The sequence below is a fragment of the Perognathus longimembris genome, chromosome 16, assembly GCF_023159225.1.
Source record: "Perognathus longimembris pacificus isolate PPM17 chromosome 16, ASM2315922v1, whole genome shotgun sequence".
In the NCBI taxonomy this organism is placed as follows: domain Eukaryota; kingdom Metazoa; phylum Chordata; class Mammalia; order Rodentia; family Heteromyidae; genus Perognathus; species Perognathus longimembris.
The window spans coordinates 5090673-5114210 of record NC_063176.1 but is presented as its reverse complement, the minus strand read 5'-3'; the positions used below and the strand labels follow the sequence as shown (position 1 = coordinate 5114210).

The following is a 23538-nucleotide window of genomic DNA, read 5'->3' as shown; positions in this document are numbered from 1 at the left end:
CTATCAAAGTGAACTCCAGGAAATGGAAACCGCTGTTTCTCCTTTCTTTTCTTTTTGTCTCGTTTGTCTTTGTGAGTATAATGGGAGCCATGGACATTGAAGGACAAAGTGTGAACAAATGCTGCAATGGCGCTCACTGGCCACTATGCTGGAAATGAACTATACATCTTGTGGGTGGGATGGGAGGGAAAAACTGGGAGAGAGTGAGGGAAGATGTAACATGGTCCAAAAGAAAATATACTCTTTGCCTGACTTATGTCATGTACTACCAACATATTAATTAATTTAAAAAACTAAATTCAACAAAAAGGTTATTGAGTTCCAGTAAAAACCTAACCTGTAAATACACAATTCATATTCTGCTTTCTTTTTAGTTTTGTCAATCATGGGGCTCGATCTCAAGGCTTGGATGCTGTCCTTAAGCTCTTTTACTCAAGGCTAGCACTCAACTACTTTATGCCCCAGTGCCACTTCTGATTTTCTGGAGATTGATAGGAGATAAGAGTCTGATGGAATTTCCTGCCTGGGCTGGATTTGAACCATAATCATCAGATTTCAGTTTCCTGAGTAGGATTATAGGCATGAGCCACTGCCACCTGGCTCATATCCTGCTTTCTTAAACATAAAAACTTCATCTGAATAAGTAAAAGGGAGTATTTGAAAAGTTCATACCCGATCCTATATCTAGAGCTGATATAATAATGTTTGCAAAGTAGCAAGCTATAAAAATAATCCACAAAAAACAGGACACTTCTGCATACACAATGAAAAGATTGACAGTGAAATCAGGAAAGCAACTTAATTTGCAAAAGTCTCAAATAGAGAAATAATAATAACAACAAAAAGAACCATGCTAGGACTCAACCTAACCAAGCAAGTTGGGCCTTCACAATGAGAATTATAAAATATCAAAGAAGACATTAGGGAAGGGAAGAAGACATTAGGAAATGGAAAGGACTCCTGTGTTCTTGGATCGGCAGAATTAATACTGTGAAAATGGTAACACTGCCTGACACAGTCAACAAATTCATTCAACACTTATCAAAATACCAGTGTCATTCTCCACTGAGAGAGAAAAACATCCAAAAATTCATATGGAGCTGGGGATATGGCCTAATGGCAAGAGTGCTTGCCTCGTATACACGAGGCCCTGGGCTCAATTCCCCAGAACCACATACAGTAAATGGCCAGAAGTGGCGCTGTGGCTCAAGTGGCAGAGTGCTAGCCTTGAGCAAAAAGAAGCCAGGGACAGTGCTCAGGCCCTGAGGCCAAGCCCCAGGACTGGCCCCCCCCCCCCCCCAAAAAAAAATTCATATGGAATCCCAAAAGGTCCTGATTGCAAAAACAACCCTGAGCAAAATACATAGTGCTAGAGGTATAACAATTCCACATTTCAAACTGTACTGCCAAGCTATAGTAATGCTACTGGCACACAAACAGGCCCAAGGACCTGGAGCAGAATGGAAGACCTAGAATAAACCTGCATACCTATAACCATCTAATATTTGATAAGAGATTAAAAAAAAAGATAGGATTGTAAGAAGAGCCTCTTCAAAAAACAATGTTGGGGTAACTGGATATCCACATGCACAGAACTGTAACTGAATCTCTGTCACCCTGCACTAATATCAATTCAAAATGTGTTAAAGATCTCAAGGAAAGACCTGAAACTATGAAGGAGAAGGAGAAACAGAACTTGTTGGCATTGGCAGGCAGGAACTTTTGAGTAATGTTCTAGGGGCTCAGAAAGTCCCTGAAAGAATTTACAAATGGGAATACACCAGACTAAGACACTTGTGCATATCAAAGGTTAACCAGACAAAAGGGAAGCTCACACGCCAAGTGCAGGTGGATCACACCTATAATCCTAGCTACTCAGGAGGCTGAGATCTGAGGATCATGGCTTGAAGAAAGTCCATGAGACTCTTTTTATTTTTTTCATTTTCTTTTTAATGTTACTTTATTGTAAAGGTGATCTCCAATAAACTACTTAGAAAAAGCCAGAACCTGCGAATCCATTGGTAGAGTGCTAGACTTAAGCACAAAGAGGCCAAGGGATCATGCCCAGGCCTGAGCTCAAGTCCCAGGACTGGAGGAAAATTAGAGAGAGAGAGAGAGAGAGAGAGAGAGAGAGAGAGAGAGAGAGAGAGAGAGAGAGAGAGAGAGAGAAACTCATGTTCTAATGAAGTGAATCCCAAGGAACTGGAACTTTAGAGGTATGTGTGTCTGGTGGGGCAGAAGGGAAGAGAAGGTAGACAAAAGAAGAAAAGAAATGAGGAGAGAAGGCAGTTGTAGTAGCTAATATGTATTCTATAAAACTAAGACATTTTGGGGGAGGGGTTGAGTTGGGAAGTTTGGGGGGAGAATGATAAAAGGGGTGACATTGATTAAGACGCCTTGTTCTTTTTTTTTTTTTTTTTTTTTTTTTTTTTGCCAGTCCTGGGGCTTGGACTCAGGGCCTGAGCACTGTCCCTGGCTTCTTTTTGCTCAAGGCTAGCACTCTGCCACTTGAGCCACAGCGCCACTTCTGGCCATTTTCTGTATATATGGTGCTGGGGAATCGAACCCAGGGCCTCATGTATATGAGGCAGGCACTCTTGCCACTAGGCCATATCCCCAACCCCTTGTTCTTATAAAGTGATTTGCTGAATGGTAACTCCTTTGTACAACTACTTACATGTAATAACAACAATATAATTTTTAAAAAGATAACAGCCCACTGCATTTTTTTATATTATACAATATAGAATATATGATTGGATCTAGGAAAATATTTTCTTTCAACTGGGCTATTTCAAGTGTACATGAAGCAAACATAATAAAGAATACTCTCATATAAGGGGACCGTACTCTTGTGTTTATTGTTGCATTTTTTTTACCTTGTTAATATGTCTTTTTGTTTGATTTACTTTAAAATTCTTAAACTATTTTTGCTTTGCCTTAAAATGTTAAGAACATTTTCTACAGGAGGATATTAAAAATGTAAGCTGGTTGTCAGTGGCTCATGCCTGTAATCGGAGCTACTCCAGAGGCTGAGATCCAAGGCCAGTTTGGGCAGGAAGGGCCATGAGCCTTACTTATCTCCAATGAACTACTAAGAAGTCAGAAATGGTGCCGTGGCTCAAAGTACTAGAGCATCAACCTTGAGCAAAAAGTTTCCAGGATAGTGTCCATGCCTTGAGTTCAAGCCCAGGTACAGCACCACAAAACAAAACAAAACTAAACTAAACCAAAATGTCTCCCTTTTGGATGTAGGGTGTTTAAAGAATGCATTATTTTGTTTAATTTGATTGTCAAGGTGATATACAGAGGGGTTACAGTTACATACATTAGGCAGTGAGTACATTTCTTGCCAAACTTGTTACCTCCTCCCTCATTTTTCTCCTATTTTCCCTCCTTTCCGTCCTTCCCCACCCTGTGAGTTGTACAGTTAATTTCCAACATATTGTCTTGTGAGTATTGCTGTTGCATTGGTTCGTCCTTTGAAAGATTTAGATCCATAATATGAAAGGCTTGTAGCATTTTTTTCTCCTAACCACAGGATAAACACAGCTCATGGCAATTTGATGTTGTGGAATACAAACTTTTGATGTATAACAAATAAATATGATTCCCATCAGTTTTAAGAAGGTCTTCCCCATCATTTGCTATCCTATAATAGATGTGCTGTGTTTACAATTACAATGTCATATCACACCATGTTTTTCAGCACCACGATTCAACACAACTAAGGGTTAAGACTTTGGCTTGTTTATCTTTGTTTCAGTGTGACTAGTAGTGACTGGGAAGAGCTCAATATTTTAATTAAAGGAACGAAAAAATTATGCTTTTCAGTTAGTACAATAAATAACCAAGTTTTTGCACTAAGATTTACTAGGTAATTCTGTACTTGGCAGCTCTGCTTATCATTTTCAGACTAGATTTCATATCAGTATGCACTCCACTTTTCATTAAAAAATGGGCTAACACGTATACTTTCTATATGCCACAGTCTTCTTGACATTAGTCACTCTTTCCCCAACTAGCTTGTGGTGCTGGGAACTCCGTGCACATCCATACTGATTTACTGTGTCTGTGATTACGTGAGCATGCATGCAAAAACACATATGCAAACACGCAAATGCCCCCAAGCACAAAGATCACCTCCACTTGAGCCTTGCTCTAGATCAAGAGTTTAAAAGTTGCCTTCACAGGGCGCAACTCGGGAGTGGTCAGGCTGGACGCTTTGCCCGTTTACAGCGCTTGATTACAAGGCAGCAAAAGTGCCAAGCCTTTAGAGTCTGGCTGGCAATTCTCTCACTGGAAAACTAATTAAATAAATGGACCTTCAGCAATCATAAGTTCCATAAATAATATGGCAGGGAAAGATTGTAAAAGAGTTTATTTGATTAAGTAAAGTGTACCAAAGAGAAGTTTGTACATTTTGTGGAGTTGCTTCCATTTTCAACTTTTCCTTTGAAAAGTTTGCTTTGATGTCAGTCTCTTCAAAATTTTGCATCGGGAAACGCAACTAGTTTTCCTCAACAATACCTGGAATGATCTGATACCAAGAGTTAGCTTGTAGGAAGAAGTCCTGACACACGAGGATCATGGGTAAGCCAACTTCAGCTACACTAGAAGCATGTAATAACTCATAACATTTATGATTCAGATCAAATACACTGCAGCGCCACAAATTTTAATGAATGAATTTTATTTATACTCTTTGGTGATAGTGATGGCAATAGTGGTAGTGTGTGTGTGTGTGTGTGTGTGAAACAGAGAGAGACAGAGAGAGAGAGAGAGACAGAGAGACCTCTGTCTTCTTGCTCTGAGAGTTTTTTGTTTGTTTGTTAATCCTGGGCTTGAACTCTGGGCCTGGGTGCTATCCTTGAGCCTCTTGTGCTCAAGGCTAGCCCTCTACCATTTGAGCCACAGCACCACTTCTGCCTTTTTCTGATTAGTTTATTGGAAATAAGAGTCCATAGACTTTCCTGCCTGGGCTGGCTTCGAACCATGATCCTCAGATCTCAGTCTCCTGAGTGGTTAGGATGACAGGTGTGAGCCATGGCTCCCGGCTTCTCTGAGATAGTTTTATCGACATTAAGCTGTTTACCCTTTCTCTTTGCAAACCAAATCTTTTCCTCTTTCCCTCTCTCTTTAACTAGGTGTATGTGCTGGTCATTCTTTAGCTCTCAAAAATAACTACAGGTTGTAGCGAGTTGTTAGTGGGAAATCTTGACATGATAGTCAAATCTCTTTTTGAAATTACTGTTATTTAGTCATTAGGAAGCTCTAGGTTGGTGTGAAGGTATTGAGAAGGTTGTGAAGGCACTTTTCCTCAGCTTGTCTATGGAGGAGATACAGATTAAAATATTGTAAGATGAAAGTCATCATCAAAGCTATAATTCTTCCAATATCAGTTGAGGACTGAATTGTTTTGGCTTTGGTACTGAATTCCATACTATCTTCAGCAAGTACCTATGGGAGCTGCAATGTGCTCAGGGTAAGTAGGATTGCGATGGGTCGGTACGATGACTTCACATTTCTAATTTCAGGACTCATACACCGCATAAAACACTGAGTAAGCAGGAATTTTAAATCAATACACATTTTCTGGTGTCACATAGTTCTTTCTTGAATCTTGGATGCTGTTCTGTTCCTCTTCAGTTTCAACACTTTTCCTTATCAGCTGCAGTGAGACGTCACCCTTGTGACCGTTCAGCCTGGTTCAGATGACGATGATGATTTTAGATGCACCAGGAAAGTGCCTGCATTTCTCAGCACTCGCATTTACCACAAGTGTAATAAACTTTGTAAAGCCATGTCTCTTCTGTTACATAGCGAAAGTGCTATGCAAGAATCATGTCATTTTCTTGAGAAAATATTAAATCTACAGTCATAAAGATTGAATAGTATTTGCCAAAAGTATTTTATGTAAAAGAATGTTAAAAGATAACATTTTCTTTTTTTTTTTTTCAGCGGGAAAGTCAAACTTTGCACTTTTAGACAGGCACACCGGCATACAGACTTTGCAACACCGAGGCACGTGTTAGACTACACCCCAGTTTGTACTCGAATCCAGTTGCGGTAGGCTGACACTCGGGTGTACACCCCGGGCTTCTCTGGCAGGCCGCACTGATAACCCCAGCTGACGATGCCCACCACGAACCAAAGCCTCCGTGAGTCTTCTTGGACCAGCGGGCCACCAGAATCGCCCTGAAGGAAATGAAGTGGTTGATTATTTAAGGGAAAAGACAAGCCCAGAATTTTAGTCTATAGCAGCTGAGGAAATCATAACTCTTGCATCCATTGGTAGCCTATTTCTTTTGGGATGGTCATACAAGTCATGGAAAAATTATTGGATTCTTTCAAGTTTGTATAAAAATTCATAATTTTAGAAATTCTGAGAAGATGAGAAGCCTGTTGCACACATTTCTTTCAGGCACTGCCTGGCTTTACCTACTCATCAAAGCCTTTACTGCCTCTAGGAAGTCTTCTTTGACCTGCTTCTTTCTTCCCCATACTTTCCTCCCCAGGTCTCTTTATTATAGAGAGAAAGGAGTGTATCGTCTTTGAACACTACTGGAACCCTAGCTTCTACAGAAATGTGAAAGAAATATCTGGGACAATTCTTTACCTCTCTTTACCATCTTGTATGAGATCTGGTGAATAGTATATTACCAAAATGTTCTTTTGGTGAATAATTGGAAAGAAATGTATATGGCAGCAAGTAAAACACTCTTTATGTTTTACACACTCTTTATGTTTAAAACACTCTATTTACCAGCCAATTATAATATTCAACTGACCAGCATGTATTCATACATGTGCTAATCCAACCGAGGAGACAAATTTAGCATGTCTGACATATTGCATGATAGATTAATTCTGTGAGTTCTGGAGCTGGATTACTTGGGTGTGAACTGTCTGCTTATCATCAAGGTGAGCTTCAATAAGCTTCTTAATAACTCTCTATGCCTCAATTTTTATTAGTCTAAATGAGTTTCATTCATATAGTAGTCTGAATATAGCCTGGTGATTCAGTACTAATAAAAATTAGCTATTATTACCAAGTGTGCATCTGTAAAAGTTAGTTACTCATCCGGCTGCTCTTAGTAGTTAGTTCTTCCAAGCCTTCTTAATTACTGGTCTATATGGCAAGAAGCTGCATGGTAAGTGCTACGTAGAGCTGACTGACCCAAGCATGCGTGCTTGGGTTAACCTGTTCCTAGCACTTCCTATCATTGTGATTTGTTTCTCATTTCTGTTATTTTTTTTCTATAGTGAAAACATCTATTTTAATTTTGAAGAATTGGGGTTTAAAACTCAGGGCCTTTTGCTTGCCAGGTGTCTTTCTTTCTCCCAGCCCTCATTGCTTTAGTTAAATTTCAGATAGGCTCTCTCTCTCTCTCTCTCTCTCTCTCTCTCTCTCTCTCTCTCTCTCTCTCTCTCTCACCTATGGCTGCCTTAGCCATTAATCCTCCTATCTATGCTCCCCACCCCCATCCAAGCCAGAACCACAGGCACACACCATAATATCTGTCTTCATTTGTTGAGATGGGATTTTCACAACTTGTTTTCCCTGTGCTTGCCTGGAACTACGATTTTGCCAGTCTCTGCCCCCCAAGAATCCAGTTTACACTGCCATGCCTACTTGAGAGTAGCAAAGTTTTCAATATGATGTCGTATAAAGCAAATGCGCAATTAGAGAGGCATGTATTTTTCCCTATATCTCACCAGTTAGCTTTGCTGCCTGACTACAGACGTGTGAGCCTCTCTCCTCTCTTCTGGACCATGGGCCAGGTGAGTACAGAGAATTCATTTTTACGTGAGTTCAATGAATGGTACGCAGAACATAATAAATGCGATGGTTTGGGGATCAGTCAATCGACAGATGGAAGAATGACACTATATGTAAGACCCCATGTAGAACATTATTCATTTACTGATGTTATTTTTTTTTTGTATGGGAGCTTGAACCCAGAGCTTCCCACTCCACGGAGTCAACGCCATACCTGAAAGCCCTGCTTTTTGCTGGTTATTTTGGAGCTAGAGTTTAGCAAACTGCCTGGGCTAGCCTCAAATCTTGATCTTCCAGATCTCAGGACAACAGGCCTAAGCCACTGGCCTCCCAGGTGTCCATTTGTTTTAGTGTGCATAAACTGTATTCAGGGTAGTATTTCACCTCATTATCCGTGAAGCCTGAGGGTAACCCGTGGAAGCTTCCCGATAAGTTATGGCTCAAAGGAAGAGCAGACTTTGGGTGCACAGGATAGAAGTGGCAGCATAAGTGGATAAAATGTTTGCTTAACACACAAAATACTTTGAATATATCCTGTACTGGATGTATAAAGCCTTATAAATCTCACACATTTACTTAAGTCAGTTTTAACTTATTCTTTTTGTAGATGTGGAATTGTCAGTGTGTGTTGGTTGTTGAATTCTTCAGAAAGCTAGTGTTTTGCTAGCTGTCTGACTGTTATGAGAAAGTGGTATGTGTTCTTGCTTGATTGAAAATAAGTTGATTAAAAATTTAATATTAGACCTTATTCTAATTACTGTAAAATAAGAGTTTAATAGTCATTGTTTGCCTTTATGTATTTAGTTAAATTGCTGACTATATTCAAATGACTATTTCCATTTCTCTTATCACACAATTTGGGAGCTTTTATAACTCAAACAATTAGGATTTTGTTCAAATTTTCTTCTAATTGCTGCCTATGAATCTCATGAATTATATTAAATGTGAATTGGTAATTATTATATATACTTTCATAAAGTAAAAAAACACTGCTGTAATTTGTGGATATGATGTGAAATACTTAAATCACGTTAGGTAATGTCTTTATCATTTTAAAATACCTAACTTTTTCGTAGTACAAATATTGGAAAGTTACTCTCTCAACAGCTTTGAAATACATACAACTCTATTTTATACCTATATAATGACAGGCAGCAGTGTTTCATTTAACCCTTTGTAACGGGGATTAGACGTGAAGCCAAGTACCCATGGCTCACACATACAACTCTAGCTACTTTGAAGACTGCAATTGGAAGGCTGGCAGTGGAAGGTTCGTCTGAGGAGAAAGCTTTGGATGTGGTTTGTCTTAGAACAGTGACAATGGGAAACCGGCACGTAGGCCAATCACAGCTCGGGCACAGTTCAGGAGGCACGCTTCTGTCATCATAATAACTGGTAAAACCCAGGCACGAGGCACGGCTCAACGGGGTCAGACGAACTCACGTGAGTCCCTGAGTTCAAACCTTGATTCTTCTGGATGCGTGAGTAAAGATAAAAATGAATGTTTTCATGACAGAATTCATAAGGAATTTGGTTTCTAAAATTTAATCATACTTTTTTTTTCTGAAGAGCAAGCCCTGTATTTATTATCTCATGCTAGCAAGTGCTTCTAACCTCTCCAAGTGATGATGCTTCCAGGGTGTCCTGAGCTTACCTGGCATGCATCCACTCCACCTGTAGGTACCCCAGCACAGATCATTCCAGAAAAGACAGCTCCATTGTAAGCAGTTGGTGCATTACACGCAGCATTACTTATTATTCTGACCTGTCCTTGTCGTAGATCGGAGACTGTGTGGCCTATGAATACAAAAGCAGTTACAATGGATTTCAAAACACATCCATGGGTGATTCAGCTGAATTCCAGAAGGAAAAAAAATGCACTAAACATCAGCGCTTCTTTGAAATGTTAAATATGTATGCCAGATTCTTCCATGCAATGATTCCCATAGGGGACAAGGAAATCCCTCTCCCCTTTTTTTTTTGGCCAGTCCTGGGGCTTGGTCTCAGGGCCTGAGCACTGTCCCTGGCTTCTTTTTGCTCAAGGCTAGCACTCTACCACTTGAGCTCCAGTGCCACCGCTGGCCTTTTCTATATATGTGGTGCTGGGGACTCGAACTCAGGGCTTCATGTATACGAGACAAGCACTCTTGCCACCAGGCCATATTCCCTTTTCCCTGGCTCTGGCATACATTTTTTGATACACTGAACCTTAGTCCTTTAGAGAAAGTAAATAAATTTGTTGTTTTAAATTGTACTAATAGCATTTAAATTCTTCACTGACTCTGGGTTTGAAAATTACATCTCGATTAGCCTTTGATCTAGACACAAAAGAGAAATCAGTCTGGATTTACTGCTGGGAACCAATCCAATTCACATTGACTTTCCTCAAAAAAATTTCAATGACTGATGCAAATTTCATGTATTGCACCAAATTACTTTGGGCCCATAAAACATAGGAAAACCTTTTTCCTGAAGCAATGTGAAGGCTTTGTGTTGTTTCTTGGAGAGATAATCAACAACATGGGTGAATCAGGTGAGTAATCATTGCTACTACTGTGTTCCCTGGCTGCTTCTCTTCTCTTCTCTTCTCTTCTCTTCTCTTCTCTTCTCTTCTCTTCTCTTCTCTTCTGTTCTCTCCTCTCCTCTCCTCTTTTTTCTCTCCCTTCCTTCTTTCTTTCCTTCCTTCCTTCCTCCCTTCCTTCCTTCCTTCCTTCCTTCCTTCCTTCCCTCCATGCCTCCATGCCTCCCTCCCTCCCTTCTTTGCCTCTTTCTTCTTTTCGTTCTCCCTTTCTTTCCCCTCCCTCCCTCCCTCCCTTATCCCTCCCCCGCTCTCTCTTTCTTTCTTTCTTCTCTTCCTTCCTTGCCTCTTTGTTTCCTTCCCCTTCCCCTTCCCCCTCCTCTCTTCTCCTCGGTACTGGGCCTTGCTAGTAGGTGCTCTATCATCTGAGCTACTCTTTCCATCTCAGCTGATAACTTCATTCTATTCATCTTCTCCTTCACCCGTTTGCTCTTTCACATCATCTTAATTAAAAATTTCATTTTATTCACTCAATAATTAAATATGAGCAGTGCTTATGTACTCATCAAATTCCCTGCAATGGTTGCAGGTTTATCTCATCCTGGAACACATTAAAGGGCACACAAGACCTCCAGGGCTATGAAAATCATTGGACAATATCTATTGGAATCCCACATTTTTTTTTCTTTACAGAAAAAAAAACATTTGGGTCCTAATAAATCTCTGATTTTTTTCTGTCTATGCAAAGCAACCATAAAAGAATGAAATATTTATCACTTTCATTTACATTTCCCTATTACTATGCTCCACAACGCTTCAATACTTCTAGGGGTCATTGCTTTGCTTTGCTGAGGAAACTCAGTGCTGAGAAGCTCAGGTCTGACCAGAATATAGGACAATTGGTTCCATCTAGAAGAACCTGTCCTCCAGATGTTTCTCAATTAAGAAACTAACAGCTAAGGAAAAGATACTTTCATTGTTAAATTACGTGGTGTTACCGTCCCTGGTACACTTACCACCGTAAGTTAGAGCCCCCCATCCTGTTACATAAGCGGTGGAATCGGGCACGATGCTCATGGTTTGCTCGGGGAGACACACCCTGTGGATAGCCTTGGTGAAGGGTACAGCCGTGTTGAGCTGCACGACTGCAATATCATTTTCTTGAGTTCCAGATCTGTAATTATTATGGACTACAATTGACCTTATTCTTGCTCGACGTTTAGGATATACCGTGGAAGCACCAAAGATGGCAGTCCACGGTTCAGGATTAGAGTAACTGAAAGAAGAGGGAAAAGAAAGCATCGTATTCAAATGGGTATTTGTTAGCACTTCAACTATTTGAGCTTCGTTTTTGCCGTTCCCCCCCTATCTAGGATCTATTTGATGACTGTGTCTTCGCTATAGTTTCTTGCACTACAAGCTCATAAAACAATGGACTTTTCACGGGCAGAAGGAATGGTCATGTGCCTAAAGAAACAGAGAGATGTGAGAAAATGCACCTTGCAGTGATAGATATCATGGCCTTTTTCATATCCCAGTAGAAACTTCTAATACTGTGAAGATAACTAATATAATATAAAATCTCTTCTTTGATGGCTCCCTTCTGTTTTTTTTTTTTTTTTTTTGGCCAGTCCTGGGCCTTGGACTCAGGGCCTGAGCACTGTCCCTGGCTTCTTTTTGCTCAAGGCTAGCACTCTGCCACTTGAGCCACAGTGCCACTTCTGGCCATTTTCTATATATGTGGTGCTGGGGAATCGAACCCAGGGCTTCATGTATATAATGCAGGCGCTCTTGCCACTAGGCCATATGGCTCCCAGCCCTGATGGCTCCCTTCTTAACACTGTCCCAATCAAGCAACTAAGAATTCTGAAATAATTGCCATTTTCAATTCAACTTGTCCTTCCTTCCTTCCTTCCTTTCTTCCTTCCTTCCTTCTCTCCTCCCTCCCTCTCTCCCTCTCTCCCTCTCTTTTTTCACCTTTCCCTCCTTCCTTCCCTCCATTATCTTCCTTTCTTTTCTTTTCTTCCTGTCTTTCCCCCTCACTTTAGCTATTTTTCAGAAAGTGTCAGGAATAAAACTTTGACCTCAATCCTGCTTATGCCTCCTGTCTAGCTGGGATTACAGACATGAGCTTATGTGTTGAGATGAAGGCTCATTGACATTTTGCCCAGACTGGTCTCAAACTGCAGACCTCCTAATCTCTGACCCCAAGTCGTTGAGACTATAGATGTGAACCACTATATTCAGCATCAACTCATTAATTTCTATTCTCCTTTCTTCCCTTTGTTTTCTTTTTGCTTGGTCATTTTATAAGAAGCATCTTATTAATTAATGAATGATTCCTCTATGCTAACATTGATGCTTGTTATATGTGTATATACTATATTTATGGTGATATACCTGTGTATCTCCATTCTATAGACAAAAAGAAAGGCAGGAGAAATACAGAGTCGACTAACATAGAAATGTAAGAATCATAGCATTTAACTTAGGAATTGAGCTTTAAAGAGAAACCCTCAAACCCCATACCATGAGGTTAAAAAGTAGATAAATTTAATTACAACAAAAATAAGCATTCCATACAACAGCTTAGCAGATGAATGAGAAACTAATGTTTACTACCTAAAATATTTTGTAGAATGTACACAAATGTCTGTAAACCAATAACAAATGGTCAGAAAAACCACCACAAATGATAGTTGTGTTTGATTAGGGCTCAAGATCCAGGCGGGGATGCTAATCTTCTCAGGAAATTCACGGAGACAGAAGTCAAGCAGCCCTGGATATATGGAAAGATACACTCACTGGTAGTCAAGAAATAGGACCTATAACACATATTCTAACAAAAAGACTGTAACAGAAAGCTCCAGTGTGTATTAATATGAACACCCCATGAACATTAAACAGGATAATAATACCAAGTGTTTTTTGGGAAGGAGGGAAATAAAGGTTTGTTTTCTTTACGGTTGAAGATGTAAACATTTTGGTATGTTTATCTGAATATATGTGCACTTTTGGGTACATGTCTTGGAGAAATTCCATTAGGCTACACAAAGGCATGCGGGAAGATTTTGTATGTGTATGTGTGCACTTGTGAGTACGCATAAGCACGTACCTGTGTGTGTGCGCATTTGTGTATGTATGAGTATATGTGTTTTGTAGGTATGGATGTATGTATGAAATTCGGTTTGTGCATGCATGTCATGTGTACGAATGCATAGATGTGTACAATTGCACTGTGTCTCAGGATGATATATTATCATGTGAAATAGAGAGCTACCAACACACTCGTAAGTGAAAAGGAGAAACGTATTGTTGCCCCCAGGTGTAGGAAGAAAGACTTGTTGAGGCATCTAGACCTGGCTCGCTGCAGTTATGTACAGCGCTGAGTCTGGAGGGTGAAGGCGTTCTCCACGCGTCCATTCCACCTGTTCCCCCCGCGGGGGCGATGGCCGCGGCCAGCCTCACCTCTTGAAACAATGGGCCGCCGTCAGCACCCACGTGTTGCTGATCAGGACGCCTCCGCAGTGGTGCACGTTATTGAGCTGCAAGCTGACTTGCCAGGGCCAGTCACCGTCGTCGGCCAGAGTGCCTCCGATGACCCTCTCTTCCGACAGGGTCAGCAGGTCGGGACGGGCCCCGCAGGCTAAGGACGAAAGGGGATCACTGTGTTGGGAAGGTCATGATGCAGCCACACGTCTGGGCCATGGTGACAGAGTTTCTCCATCGCTTCGCATGTGTCTATTATGTATTCCCCACCCCCCTCCACCCCAAGACATGCTAGCTTTTCCGAGAGCATCATCAGTACGTTATGTTTTTAGAGTCTAGCTGTGCCCACTGCAGGGGGCTGTTGACTTCATTCTCGAGAGCATCTAGGAACGTCGCTGATAGAGGGGCCCCCGAGTTCTACAACACCCCCAGAGGTGTCTGGCATGTGTGTCATGACGAAGTTAAGCAGCTCATCATGGAGGTTCCAACCCTCCGGTATCACAGCGCCCTGCCCTCCCTAGAGCCGACGGCACCCTCGCCCCTCACTGGAAAGGAGCAGCTGGGTGGTGCTCCAGTAACTTGAGGTTTTCAGTTTGTAGACTCTGCGTTTATTTCAATGTCTTCAGAAGCCTAGCGCAGCCCAGTTGGTGGATCTGCAATGGGCTGGGGTGAGCTTATCTCTCAAATCCTCTCGATTTCTTTCATTCTTTTCCCTCTCGTTTAGTTTGTTATGAAAACAAAACCAAAACACCAGAAGTAAACTACCAATAAGCATTTCTATTGCTGGCTGGCATATTAAAAAAATAAATTTATTGGATGGAGAGTACCAGAACTCCATTAAGAATATGTATGGCTATGTATATGTTAGACCTAAAATATAAACACATGCACATATAATACACACATATACATATACACATACATGTACATATATGTGTGTGTACACACACATATATATGTGATCAAACTGACTAATGTATAGCATTTCACAGGGGTGGGTTTTCATAGTATAACCCCTTTGAATAATTCAAGAAAATAAATATTGGGAGGCTGAACTATGTCTTGACTTGGTAGGGTGGATAGTAACAGGGAGGAAGTGCAGATGAATAGCAAGAGCAATCGTGGCTAAATACAGTCATAATCCTCAATGTCCATATGTGCAAAAGAACTGCAAAACTTGTGATAGGCAGGGATGGGGTAGATGGACAGGAAAGTATGATGAAAAGGATGAGTCTGATAGATCTACATTGCACACATAAATACACATGTTAATTTGAATCCCCCTACAACTATTTGAAGATGATAATAATAAAAAAAACTCAGAACCTACATGGAACACGAGTTCTTCTGTTGCATTCCTCAAACACATTCCCCAATGGATTAGTTAGACACCGTTTTATTCAAAGTAACCATGAATTAAATATAGAATGAAGTTTCAGCTGTAAGGATAACATCACCTTGCAAAACAACTCAAATATCTAAGACAGACTAGCAATCCAGGCATACTGAACTAACTGCTTCGTCCTTTCAGTTAGAGTCGTAAGTTGTTTTTTCTAGAGATTTTATTTCTGCTATACTGTCATCACCATAAGGGTTGGCATTAGAAAACAGTGATTTTTCCCTTCAGGCCATGGCTTTCGAGCTGACTTCATGACTAACAAACAAAGCAAGCTCTTGTGGTGGCTAGGGAAAGCTACTAACTTGCATCCTCAAGCATAATTTTCAAGTCTACAGAAATACCACCACAGAGCCCAGGCAGGAAAGGCATGTGTCTGGATTAGGGAAGGGAAGGAGAACATCAAAATGGTGAGACAAAGGACAAAGGGTGAACCAATGCAACCCAAATACGTACAAGACAATGCGTTGTAAAGTAACTGTACAGTTGGGGGTGGGGGGATTCGGGAGGAGGGGAGATGGGAGAAAAATGAGGGAGGAGATAACAAGTTTGGCAAGAAATGTACTCACTACCTTATGTATGTAACTGTAACCCCTCTGTACATCACCTTGACAATAAAATTAAGTAAAACAATTGCCAAGAATATTTCCATAAGGTCAATCTTAAGACCCACATGGGTGGGACTCTATTTCCATTTCATATTTTATTTGTTTGTTTATATCTTTACGTTACAATCTACTTCGATCTATTATCTCTTTAAAGTGGAGAAATAGCTTAAATGCCACTTCCCGAGAGAGCAGTATCTTGTTTTAACAACACACGTAAGTGAACTCAGAATAAAGGCCCTAAGTCTATAGCTTCTTATCTTGGCAAAAAACACAAAAGACCCAGACTTGAACTCTTTCTACTTTGCCAAAGAATCTTTATAAAATAACTTAAAAACTTACCTTGAGTGAAAATATTTTCTGTATCCTGGGACGTAATCGCTATTGTTAGAGAAAAAAGAGTGAGAAGATCAATAGAATATGAACTGAAATTCATTTCACCTTTATTTCTTAAAGCAGAATATTCACACAACTGCAATGAGAACCCACAGGAGTACTTTCTGAAGCTCCACCCCAGTCAGCTGGAGCAACCTGAGTCTTGAGCCCAGGAAATCTCCGTTACCACTTTGCCCCACAATTTACTATTGTGCATGCTGTTGGTGCTTAAACATTCTAACCAAATACGTGAAAGATGTTCTTCCTCTCCAGTCATTTCAGCTGGAAAAGGCAAGCTATACACAAGTCACTGAGATGCCACGTGATAAATACGTGGTAATATGGTAATAATCAATATCATGCGTCCATTGTACGTTTGTTAGACTACCGCTGCCTGTGTAAATTGACAGGTGTATCGACTCTGCTGATACCCTTTTAAATGCTCCACATTTCACAGTGAGCAAAAGGGAGGAGGCGTTCACACACACACACACACACACACACACACACACACCTTTTACGGACAGGATCATGTCAAATAAATTCCAATACCACATGGAAAAGAGAAAAAAGCAACCATGTGACCGGAGTGTATCAGTGCAGTTAAAATGGAAGAAACATTTGAGATGGGGGAAGTAATGCTTCCGCTGTATTTTGAAAACTTAGGAGGAAAATTTCAGACAGACAGGACGGCACAAGGCCACTCCAAATAGAAAGTGTGGTGGGTCTAAATAGGGCTGGTGTCATAGAGCCAGAGGGGGTTCACACAGGCCGCAGGTAGGGGCTCGGTGGGAAAGAAAACCAGGTCAAGGTCAGGTGGAGAGGCTATGTGTAGACCAGTTCAAGGCCCGGGCCCCACAGTTTTTCTCTGTCGGTCCGGTAGTCATCTCACCTTCCATTCGACTACATTTTATCCAGAATCTGCTGCTTATGTTCCGTTTCCTTCCTTTAGCAAATGGATCCATCTCCACGGGCAGCCACACATGCTGTACCCTTTCCCCTCTGCGTCGGGCTTCCCTGGTGTCCAGGTCCTGTAGCTCCTGTCGCCTTTCCCTCCCCTCTGCCTTTCACTGTGGCCTGCTTTCATGATGGCACATCAGTGCTATGATAATAACCTCTGAGTGCCTGCTGGCCACATTTGCACGTTTTCAATTCATCTACCTTAACTTTACAAGGATTCCCCCCCGCCCCCCAACACTTAAGTCAAATGACATCCTTTCATACTTGAACTTTCAAAGTGAAAAACCAATCTCCTTATTTCTTATAAAATGAATCCAGATTTCTCCTGTCAGGTTTTCATGCTCTCTAAAACCAATTAATAGAACTTTTTTCCTAGGTAGAAATTTTCACGAAGATACATTTGCTCTGTAAGCCTCAGTCGGTGAACCAATTTATCCTTTGGGAAACAGGAAATGAAGAACTGACCATGCTTTGTTCTTTGAACAAAGGAGCCTGAATCCCAGTTCTCCTAACTGCACAGGCTGAGTGGGCAGAAAAGTTGGGCGGAAAAGTTTTCAAGACTCCATCTCCAATTAGCCAGCATAATACTGGTCAGAAGGTGTGGTTCGAGTGATAGAGCACCATCCATGAGCAAGCGAGCCAAATGAACATGACAGCATGAGGCCCTGAGCTCAAGCCCCAGTACCAGTTACAAGCAGGACACACACACACACACACACACACACACACACACACACACAGAGAGAGACAGAGAGAGAGAGAGAGAGAGAGACAGACATGATGCCTAGGCAATTATCTATCTCCTTTAATGAGGACTGTCTAGGATATCATTCTACTTGCAGCAAAATAGAACTGAAGAACATTATGTTAAGTGAATATATGTCCACCACAGAAAAACAAATACTCCATGCTCTCTGGAATGCGGAAGATATAAAGTTGAGCTTAAAGAAGTAGAGAATAGAATAATTAAAAAAAAAAACCAGCATTTGAGAAGGTGTTGGACAACGAAGGATAAAGAGAAGATGGGCAGGGCTGGGGATATGGCCTAGTGGCAAGAGAAGATGGGCAATGGGTTCAGAGGTACATATGGACAGGAGAAATGACTTGTCATGGGCAGTGACTTGTCATAGTGGCACTGTAATGATAGGTGGAAATAACAAATAAGTATCTCAAGAGAGCTAGTCCAGAGAACTTCAAATGTCTCAAACATGTAGAAATATTATATGCCCAATTTCCAATTCTTTACTCTAATCACTAACGGTATATACATATATTGAAATGTCATTGTACCTTATGTGTAAGTGTAGTTTCTATAGGTGAATTGAAAATAAAAGAAAAACATATTTACATTTAAAAGCATTTCCCATTTCCTTATGTGTTCTTAAGTCAACCAAAGAAGAATTATTAACATTTTATAAAGGGAGAAAACTAAAACCAAAAATCTTAAAGCTGAACCTCTTAGGTTCATTGCCTTAAAGGACAAACTTGGTTTACATTCATACAGAGCTTGCATTTTGCTTGGTGTTTTCACATACAGGACTCAAAGCAAAATAGCAAAATCAAAAACAACAAAAAACAAACAAAAAGCACCTGCTTTGCTAAAAGGCAAAAAATTCAATATGTAACCTCGAAATGAAGAAAAGTGAGGGGAAGGGTGGAAGAAATGAGTGAAAATGTTGAAAGGGGTGACGTGGACCAAGAGGCATTGTATTCATACACTGCCTTAGTGAATGGTAACTCTTTTTTCACAACTACTTGAAGATAATAAAAAATATTCAAAAATAAGCTAAAATAGTGACCTCATGTGGACACCTCCTACTTCAAAAAGAATCCACCTATGCGAACAAATAGTGTCTTTAAAATATACACTAGCACTTGAAAAATTAAAAAAAAAATCTTAAAATACTTGCTTGTTATTCCAGGTGAGGAGTTAATTTCCAGGCCTCCGGAGTTATTCAGCATTTTCTGTAAGACAGCTTGAACCCTGCCTTTCATGGAGTCTCCATTGTTACGTTTGCTGAACCGGAACTTCATGACTACATCTGCAGTTACCCCACGGCCCGACTGTCTGTCAATGGTACAGATGTATGCAATTGGTTAGGATGGCTTTCTATATTCTGTGCGTTTTCTTCTTCACTCAATCATTTCTCAAAAAAAACAAAAAACACAAAAAAGAATTCTCTAAAGGACCTGACCTTTAGACCTAATGAGGTATGCATTTGCCACGTTAGCGCACAGGGCCATCTCCTAAATTTGATTTCAGTGAACCTACACCACACTCCGCCCATTACACAGCCCAGTTCACTTGGACACCTGAGCTTTTGAGCCCTGTGACTTTTTTGAGGTACTTAAGTTCTTGAGTCTTTTTGCATCTGGGTGTTCTCACATGCAAAATGAGTTGTTATGAAGATTATATCAATACACACATATATGTATATATATATATATATATATATGACTTGTGGGAGGAGTGCATAGTATACAATAACTAACTATAATAAAGACCAGTTCTTCTAAAGACTATTAGACCTTGGCAATCTGAAAATAATCGCCATCTCTTTAAACAAACGTATAATGTGATGAGGTTCCAAATTTATGCGAGCTAGAAATTTGAGATAATTTTCTAGTATGCTGACCCATGTATTTGGCTAAAACAGCAAATTTTAATAGGAAAATAAACTTTAGCACACAGGATTTTTAAAAGACATTTTATAATTGATAATGAAATGCTATAAATAAGGCTTGCAGATATGCAGCATGTAAGAAAAATACAATTGTAACTCAGAATAGAGCCTATAGCAAGTACAGAGGCAAATGAGAAAAAGACCAGCATACAATAGAAAAAGAGAAGAAAAAGTGAGCGTGTGATGAAGGATTCAGAGTAAATGCTAAAAGTTATATATAAGTGTTCAACTGGTATTATATCATGCTAATTAATTTGATATTCATAAAACTGTCAAAGAAACACTGTTATTTTCAGAAGAAACTGGCACAAAAAGTCAATAACTTGCCCATAGTGACACAGATTTTGAGAGTCAACACTTGAAAATGGGCTTTAAGCTGCTTGACTCCAAAGATTTTATGCTTTATCCTGTGAAGAACAACAAAGAATACAGTTTTCACCCACTGAACTGGTTAGAATCAAACCAAAGCTTAACTATTAGATATTAGTGAGGATATAGAGCAATAATGTCTTCATATACTATGGAAGTGTAAATTTCCATAACCACTTTCGAGAATATTTTTATCAATAGCTAGTAAAGTTAAAGAGTCCCAAATCTGAAGAGCTAGCAATTGTACTTCTAGCTATATCTTCATGATAAATCCTCTTATGTGTGAGGCTGTTACAGTCCGGAAGACAGAAGGATGGTGGTATTGTGGTAAAAGAAAAAGAAGTTACAGAGCTGGGAAATATTTATGAACTGTGTTAAAGTTGAGCTAGCTCAATGACATCCATACGATGCCTCTCAAGCAAACGGCTGTGCATAGTCACATCTAGAGATCAAAGAGGACCGAGCAACTGGCCCCAAGTGGAGTGGAACTCCTGAGAAGAGAAAACGAGAACTGGGAGCATACGCATAGCTCACAACGTACACTGAGATTCAGTATCTGATATTCAATGTACAGAGAAGACAAGGAAATCGAGAAAGAGTATCTAGAGAAGAGGAAAACGTATGTTGTCCTACAAATCAAGAAACATTTTTCCTTCCTTCCTTCCTTCCTTCCTTCCTTCCTTCCTTCCTTCCTTCCTTCCTTCCTTCCTTCCTTCCTTCCTTCCTTCCTTCTTCCCTCCCTCCCTCCCTCCCTCGCTCCTTTCCTTCCTTCCTTCCTTCCTTCCTTCCTTCCTTCCTTCCTTCCTTCCTTCCTTCCTTCCTTCCTTCCTTCCTTCCTTCCTCCCTCCCTCCCTTCCTCCCTCCCTCTCCTCCTTCTTTTCTCCCTCCTCTTTCTTTTCTTTTCTTTTTTTTTTTCCAACAAGGGCTCAATGGGTTGCTCTTTCTAATGGTGAATGCACTCTTTAGCTCAGGCTGGTCTCACGCTAGCAGCTCTCTTGTATTTGCCTCCTAAGTGCTTGGAATACAGGTCTATGCCACTACAGCCAACAAGGAATATTTCCAGGATAGGCCATATGTGCGAAATACTATTGAGAGTTCTACAAGGAGGACTAAAATGGTTTCTTTGGGTTTTGTGGTTGGGATAGTGTTGTTGAACTTGATGAAAGCAGTTTGTCTTTTGTAGCCTGATCACATGCCGTATTGTCATGGATGGAGGGTAACAAGGAAGTGAACTAAAGGAAAGAAGATGCACTCAGCCTTACAAGTTTTTAAAGTTTAAACCACTGAGCTTTAGCAGCTAGCACAAAGCCAATCACAGTAAAGTACTAAGTGGAAAATGAATTAAACTGACTGACAGGTGTTTTAGAAAACAGTCTTCCCATAAATCCTTCCTAGTCTTATAAATTTGAGAACTTTGACCAGAACTGTGAGCTTATTTTTTGTGTGAGGTGTTAATACTTGAGAAAGAATATAATCCCTGTCTTGGTAAAAAAGCTTTTCATATTATTTGAAAGACTGAGCATTGTGGGTAATTAGGACATTTGTGGGAGCTTCAATCTAGGTGAGTATTTTAGTTGATAAGGTTTATATCATCAAAAAATGGACAAATATATATATATATATAAAATATAAGAATGGCAAATTCCTGCAAATAATGCATGCTGCTACTCTTTCCAATTATTACTCCATGACTAATGTCAAGGATTTGGCCTAATATCCTTTTATTATAGCATTCAAGGCAGATGAAACCTGAAAGCCACTTTTGAGTTGGCCCTGGTATCTTAATTTGGATGAAACCACCCAAGGCCAGAGTATTGTGCAACTCCACTAGGCAGTGTTAGAAAGACTGAATTATGAGTGACACACTGGTTTCATACAATAAAATGATTCTATTACTGTACTGCTTTCCCTGCAATGATTTTTTATCCTATTAGGAACTCAAATAATATATGGTTATTTACATTAGTAGCCAAATAAATCATGCATGATTTTTTTCTATTGTACAGATGATGTACAGAGGGCTTATAGTTAATAGCGTGTTTCTTTGTGAACATTGTCACCTCTTCCCTCATTTTGTGCATGGTATTTTGCGCATGTTTTTTGTTGGTTGTTTGTTTTTGTGCTGGTTCTGGGGCTTGAACTCAGAGTCCGAGTGCTGTCCTTGAGGTTTCTTTTTTCCTGAAGGTTAGTGCTCTGCCACTTCAGCTACAGCTCCACTTCCAGTTGTGAGTGTGTGTGTGTGTGTGTGTGTGTGTGTGTGTGTGTGTTTATTTGGAGATAAGCATCTCAAGGACTTTCTTGCCCAGGTTGGCTTCAGACTGCCATCCTCAGATGTCAGCCTCTGGAGTGGCTTGGGTTACAGACATGAGCCAGCTTGACATGGTTTTAATTTTTTTTAAGGTGCACTGTTTTCATGCTATTTCATACTATATTAAATCACATGATCATGTCACTCATTATCATTGCTGTATACTGAAGTCAAAGGTGTCATATTGCATTGGTGCTTACATAGCTTTTAATATAGTTTCACTCACCTCAGTTTGATAACATGAGCTCTGATGAACTGATTTCTTAAATTTGATTCCTTGAATATATTACTAATCTGTAGAAAGAAGGGGGTGGGAAGAGATTTCTATAAGTACAGTTGTTCCTTTCTTTTCTTTCAACTTTGCAACCTGAGGCTTGTACTAGTGAAGAATAGAAAATAAGTTTTTAGCTGAGTTCAGTTCAGATTCATCACAAAACATGGGATTGATTTAGGCAGGTTATATAATTTCTTGAAGCGGTTCCAATTTCTTCATCTATCAAGTGGAGATGATCGTGGACAAGATGAGTCTCTACTGGAGGGCCATTCTCATTGTATCATGTGTTTTACTACATGAGAATTTCTGTGATAGCCCATAGTGATAGTTACTGCATAGTAATAGTTGGGGAAAGAGCTGTGTCAGTAGAAGAAATGTCCACTCACACAACTCAAGAAATGTGATTCCCAATGGCTGCTTTCAAAATGAGTGGAATGTTGGAAATGAACTTTCCAACTTGGGGGAGAGAAGAGTGGAGAGTGGTAAGCGGGAGAAAATGAGGGAGGGAGTAACTGTGTTTTTAAAAAGAAATGTACTGGAATGGGAATGTGACCTAGTGTTAGAGCGCTTGCCTTGCGTACTTCATGAAGCCCTGGGTTCGATTCCTCAGCATCACATGAACAGAAATAGCCAGAAGTGGCACTGTGACTCAAGTGGTAGAGTGCTAAGTCTTGAGCAAAAAGAAGCCAGGGTCAGTGCTCAGGCCCTGAGTTCAAGCCCCACGACTGGCAAAAAAAAAAAAAAAGTACTCATTACTTTACTGTAACCCCCCTGTTG

At 40.3% G+C, this 23538-nt stretch overlaps 2 protein-coding genes across 2 annotated transcripts in view; both read right to left on the bottom strand.

Annotated features, from left to right (window-relative positions):
- The window catches only part of LOC125365023 (transmembrane protease serine 11C-like), a 34308-nt gene extending 28304 nt beyond the window's left edge, over positions 1-6004 (bottom strand). The window contains exon 1 of the mRNA XM_048364877.1: positions 5976-6004. Coding sequence (XP_048220834.1) covers positions 5976-6004 — 29 coding nt within the window. The remainder of the gene's footprint in view (positions 1-5975) is intronic.
- Positions 6005-6036: 32 nt separating this feature from the next.
- Positions 6037-23538, bottom strand: part of LOC125365022 (transmembrane protease serine 11D-like) — a 29529-nt gene continuing 12027 nt past the window's right edge. The window contains exons 4-10 of the mRNA XM_048364876.1: positions 22714-22781; positions 19037-19194; positions 16134-16172; positions 13770-13947; positions 11318-11577; positions 9438-9580; positions 6037-6198 (exon numbers count right to left, since the gene is read on the bottom strand). Coding sequence (XP_048220833.1) covers positions 6037-6198; positions 9438-9580; positions 11318-11577; positions 13770-13947; positions 16134-16172; positions 19037-19194; positions 22714-22781 — 1008 coding nt within the window. The remainder of the gene's footprint in view (positions 6199-9437; positions 9581-11317; positions 11578-13769; positions 13948-16133; positions 16173-19036; positions 19195-22713; positions 22782-23538) is intronic.